The sequence below is a fragment of the Carassius carassius genome, chromosome 3 (assembly GCF_963082965.1).
Source record: "Carassius carassius chromosome 3, fCarCar2.1, whole genome shotgun sequence".
In the NCBI taxonomy this organism is placed as follows: Eukaryota; Metazoa; Chordata; class Actinopteri; order Cypriniformes; family Cyprinidae; genus Carassius; species Carassius carassius.
In genome coordinates, this window is record NC_081757.1 from 33,026,192 (window position 1) to 33,031,367 (window position 5,176).

At 35.3% G+C, this 5,176-nt stretch overlaps 1 protein-coding gene across 1 annotated transcript; it reads right to left on the bottom strand.

Moving 5' to 3' along the window:
* Positions 1 to 385: 385 nt before the first annotated feature.
* On the bottom strand, positions 386 to 3,771 carry LOC132113093 (uncharacterized). Its single transcript, XM_059520919.1, has 2 exons — positions 2,986 to 3,771; positions 386 to 718 (listed from the first exon to the last, which is right to left on the bottom strand). The coding sequence occupies exons 1-2, from the start codon at positions 3,769 to 3,771 to the stop codon at positions 386 to 388; spliced, it is 1,119 nt and encodes a 372-aa protein (XP_059376902.1).
* Between the last annotated feature and the right edge of the window lie 1,405 nt (positions 3,772 to 5,176).

Consider the following 5,176-nt stretch of genomic DNA (forward strand, 5'->3'; position numbering starts at 1 on the left):
GTCCCCATTATTTTTCAACATATCTTATTTTGTGTTCAACAGAAGAAAAAATTCATACGAATAGCATTGATGCATTGAATAGTTAAAGGGTGAGTAAATTAAGACTGAATTTTCAGGTGAACTATCCCTTTAAATATATTCAGGTTGCTCACAGTCAGTCTTGTTCTGCTTAGGAAAACTTTGACGCTCAGTCCATCATGTCTACCACTGTAGAAAGTTAAAACTGTTTACATGTATAACTACATGAGCAATTACAGTTTGCATAAGCATTTACATTTATTTTGTGATAAAGCCACTGAGGAAAGTGGAAGATAATGGATCATTTCAAAACTGTTAGACACTTTGCAAATTTCAATACAATGATTGTCCAACCAATTTAAGGCTGTTATTCTGTTATTTGGGATCGGACTGCATCCCTGAGTTCAAGATATAGCACTAATGCTTCGAGTCTGTCTTTGGTGAAGCTTAACTGCTGCTCCTCCATGACGATTGTACATAGATCAAATACTTCTTCATCACAAGGCACTGTCGTCAGGAACAAGCATGCCTCTTGGGCTGTTTGTAGATCATCACTGTCCTGCTCTACAATACAGTCTTCTGTTCCCCATAGTTGAGGTGCCATGAACATGATATTTGGGATCCCGCAAGGAACACTGCAGTTTGCTGAAGGTCGAATCCGGTGGGCATTCCAAACAGCAGCAATCTCATTCAATTCCTCCTGAAATAAAACAAAAACAGACAACATTTGTTCAAGTTAGAGAAATAACAAAATTGATTCATGTTTACAATCATTTATTTGTTATTTTTGTGATAACTTAGTGATTGATCAAATTGTAAAAAACAAGGCGAATTGTGGGGCAGGCGTTCCTGTTATTACAAATGATTACAATTATATACAATTAATATTTGCCTAATTAAAAAAAATTATGTTAAAGCTTTATTAAATTAATTGTTTATGAGTCGATTTACCACAACGTTGAAAATTTTTCTTTTTGTTTTTTTTGTGAGGATCACAATCTAGGTTAAACCAATGCACACTTTCTTTGTGTCTGTGCCCCAAGTGACCTAATTGATGTCCCTTGCTTTACTGTAGTTAGGCCTATGCAATATAGGCTTGTTATGGATAAATGATAGCTAGATTGCAGAAAGTATCCGTTTTAATGAATGATTAATTGAATACTTCAGTCAAACGATTCTTTCAAACGGCTAATCTATTAGATTATTCATTCCATTCTTCAAAAACAGATTAATTCAGAAAAGAAACATCGTAGTGTTGCTCTGAAATCCACAACAGCTCTGCTCTGGCTTTGTTAGCTATTTCATTTACAAAACAAGAAAAGAGGCTAAATGTAACACTTCTTGTCTGTTGAAGTGCTGTATAAAATTAAACATTTGCGATCACACACACGTGCTGATTCTTTTGTGTTATTATAGCCTATCATATAAATAATAATAATAAAAACTCACATAGGAATATTTTTTCTTTTTATTATTTGAATTATATAGGAATTCCTGCATTCTAATAGGCTTCAATATTTGTTTTTGCTAAGTCACTGACACACTTGATATTGTCATCTACTAGTGTAAATTACAACAGTGTGATCATTTCTGAGTTGACGAGTCCGACTGCGGAGAATTAAAAGGCATTTTGCCGCATCAAAACAAAGAGTCGTATAAGTGATTAAATGCGAAATAATTGTTTGTTAATCAATCAGCAGATAAATCATGGGGACTGAAAAATGTAAATACAGGATCAATTAACCAGTAGCGTAGCCAGAAAAGAGACGGTGTGCATATGGAAATCTGGGTGTGCCACATTTATTGTCAATTACTGTGCAAAATTATGGGATAGTATTTTTGTCGCACTTCCGTCCAACCATACTCCTAGTGGTAATTTGCAGGTCGTGTCAAAATGTAGTTAATTGTTAAATGTAATAATTTTCTTCCAAATACGATAATTTTGAACTTCTGGTACGATACTTGGACATTTCCAATCTGGCAACACTGTCAGTTGATGTTGGGCCCGGGGAGGGAGAAACATCCTCATCAGGTGTAACGTTAGGCCTTGTGTCCGGCTGTCCATCAAGCCAAGGTTTTTTGCTTAAAAAAAATAAGAAAGGAGCTCTGCGACATATTGCTAGCTAGCAATGTGCAATCAAAAATTATCTGTTTATATCATAGACTGCTGGGGTCACCGTCAGCTGCTGTTTGCTGATTGGTCGGCAGTCCAAATGTCGGCAGATATATTTTAACAAAAATAATTTAAAATGTAAATTACATTTGTCGCTTGTCATATATCACAATTAATATGCAGTGTTTTCAACCACATAATGTTTATTTTAGGTTTCATACATTTAAATATACATAATCACAGTAAAACAATAGATTGGTAGTTTGTAAAATACACACTGATGTCTATGGAACCAGCAAAAACTATGTAATCAAATGTAATTTGCAGACGTGTTTTATTCATATGTCAGACACACATAGCAGAACAATAAAGTTTACTCTATTCTTCGTCCAGTTCAACAGCCACTTACTTTCATGTATTTCGGGAGAACTGGGGAATTCAAGTGCTGTACGTTAAATCCGGCTGAAAGGACTCTGAACTGCAGCGCTCATCTCTTTATAGTTTAAGATAATTTATAAAGGTTTTTAAACGAAGAATCGGAATATCAGATAGTTGACATGGTAAGCAAGTTTGTGTATATATTTTAATAAAAAATTAAAAACTAAATAAAACGAATACGAATATAATAAAATATTTGTAGCGTGAAAGGATTGATTTAAAAATATATATATTTTCTAAGTAAACAACAATAGCCCAAGTTTAATAAAAAAATTTATTGAGACTATAAAAAATTATTCTGCATCTATTTTTAGGTGTGCCAGCTGCCACTGTGGGTGGCACCGGCACACCCGTGGCTACGCCACTGCAATTAACCCAACGAGTTAATGGGTCATTTAAAATACCATTTGGCTTACCTGAATAATATTCCGAAAACACAGCTGCAACAAAGCTTTATCCAGAAAATCTCCAGAAAACAGTCCCTCGTCTTTCAGTTCTCCAAAAAACTGTATCCAGAATTCAATCCCTTCTTTGCGCATCAGTCCCCACCAACTTTCGATTCTTTGGTTTGCTGAACTGACGCCAGTGATGCAGCTGCGGGGCCCTGCTCGCTCATCACCATCATTTCGTCTGAAGAACATCTGTATGTCACGCATGATCACATTCTCTGTTCCCAGGTCGCATCTCACAATTCGTGGACATCCTCCAGTTTGCAGTACACTCTCCACGAAGTAACCGGCAATGACTTGAGGGTTGCTGTTTGTGTGTGCTGCCTTTAGCCAGATGATTCGACGAGAATATCCATCTATGCAACCGTTGATACAGATTCCATATGGTGATAGTTTATCATACGAATCTACATGCCAAATATAATTGGGACCTTGAGAAAAATACTGCCGACGATGAAGTCGGCGTCGACGACGAAGTAATACACTTTCTGGATCCAGCTCTTTCAAAATTATTCGAACATCTTCTTTTCGTGCATGTATACCATTTTTGAGGCATTTTTTATGCATCCAGCGGTATCCATGGAGGCGTCCAGGACCGTTCAGCTGGTTAATGATGAATTCGAGAACTTGATTCAAGTCAGCAAATTTCCGACGGCAAAGCCCGTTAAACTTAAGAATGCGCTTTACTTGCCTTTCACTTATAATATACCCGTGTTTTAAATCAAGAGACCGCACTATGTCTTTATATGACATTCCTAATTCAAAGTAAAACGTTATTTCATCAGTCATCTCCATCTTTATATCTCATCTCAGCTGCAGTGGTTACTAGGGTATCGTTCAAATAGTTACTTCCAACACAAAACTCGTGGCCACGAGAACCGGATGTCGTTCCCTCAACATAAGAACTCGTGGCCACGAGAAAAATATGTCGTTCTCTCAACATAACATCTCGAGGCCACGACATAAGGATGTCGTTACCTCGACAAAATGATCTCGTGGCCACGACATAATATCACGTTCCCACGAGTTCATATCTTGAGGCCACGTCATAAAATCGCGTTCCCACAAGTTAATATCTTGTGGCCACGTCATAATATCACATTCCCACGAGTTATTATGTCGTGGCTACGACAAAACTAAGTGAACCGACCATGTCTTCTCACGGGCACCGTAGAATATAAACGAAAACAGCCACGTAACATAAACTGTTGAGAAATAAATCGATTATGAAAAAATTTAATATTAAAAACTTTGAATATTAAAAGAGGCTGCATTTACCAGCTTTCAGTATGTTGTCCACACGATGGCGCCACAGAATAAATACTAAATACTTCAAGATATATTCTGAGACAAAGCAGTTCATACAAGTGAATACATAAATATCCTATTTTCAAATAAATTATGATTCCTTCTGTGAGTACTTTTATATACACAACATGAAAATAGATAACTTATATAGTGTCCCTTCTTTAATTTTTCAGTAATGTGTGATAACTTGAGAAATATGTTGTCAGTACTATTAAAAAAAAATAAAATTGAATGGTATTTAGGAGATTATAGGTTTTGCATTATTACTATATTGGGCCTTATTGAAGTTTATTTAAAAAAAGAATGAATATTTATAAATGTTTTATTTATGCACATAAATAAATTAGAAATATTACATGAGTTTGAATGAGTTTAAATTGATTAGAAATAGTTCATAGAAGCAAAGTTTGATTGAGTCTAATGGGATTTGGAGCTTGGCTCATCTGAACATCCTGTCAATTAAAGTCTATGGGATTTTTATGATTTTTAATATTTATTTTTATGAAAACCGTGAGTCCAATAAGTTAGAAAAGATAAAGCACACCTCATCTGTTCAAAGACTTGAACATCATCTCCTAGATATCATTAAATTTGAACATATTTTAATAGTATTGCCAATATTTTTATCAAGTTATCACACATTACTGAAAAAGTGAAGAAGGGACACTATGATAGTTATCTATTTTCATGTTGTGCATATAATAGTACTCAAAAAAAGGACTCATAATTTACTTGAAAAGATACATGTCCATTGTGTTACTGCATCATCTATACAAACCATTGTGCTTGGACCCCTTATGATCACCTTGATTTAAACTGCATTGTTTCATTGTTTATCTTGTGTGTCGTT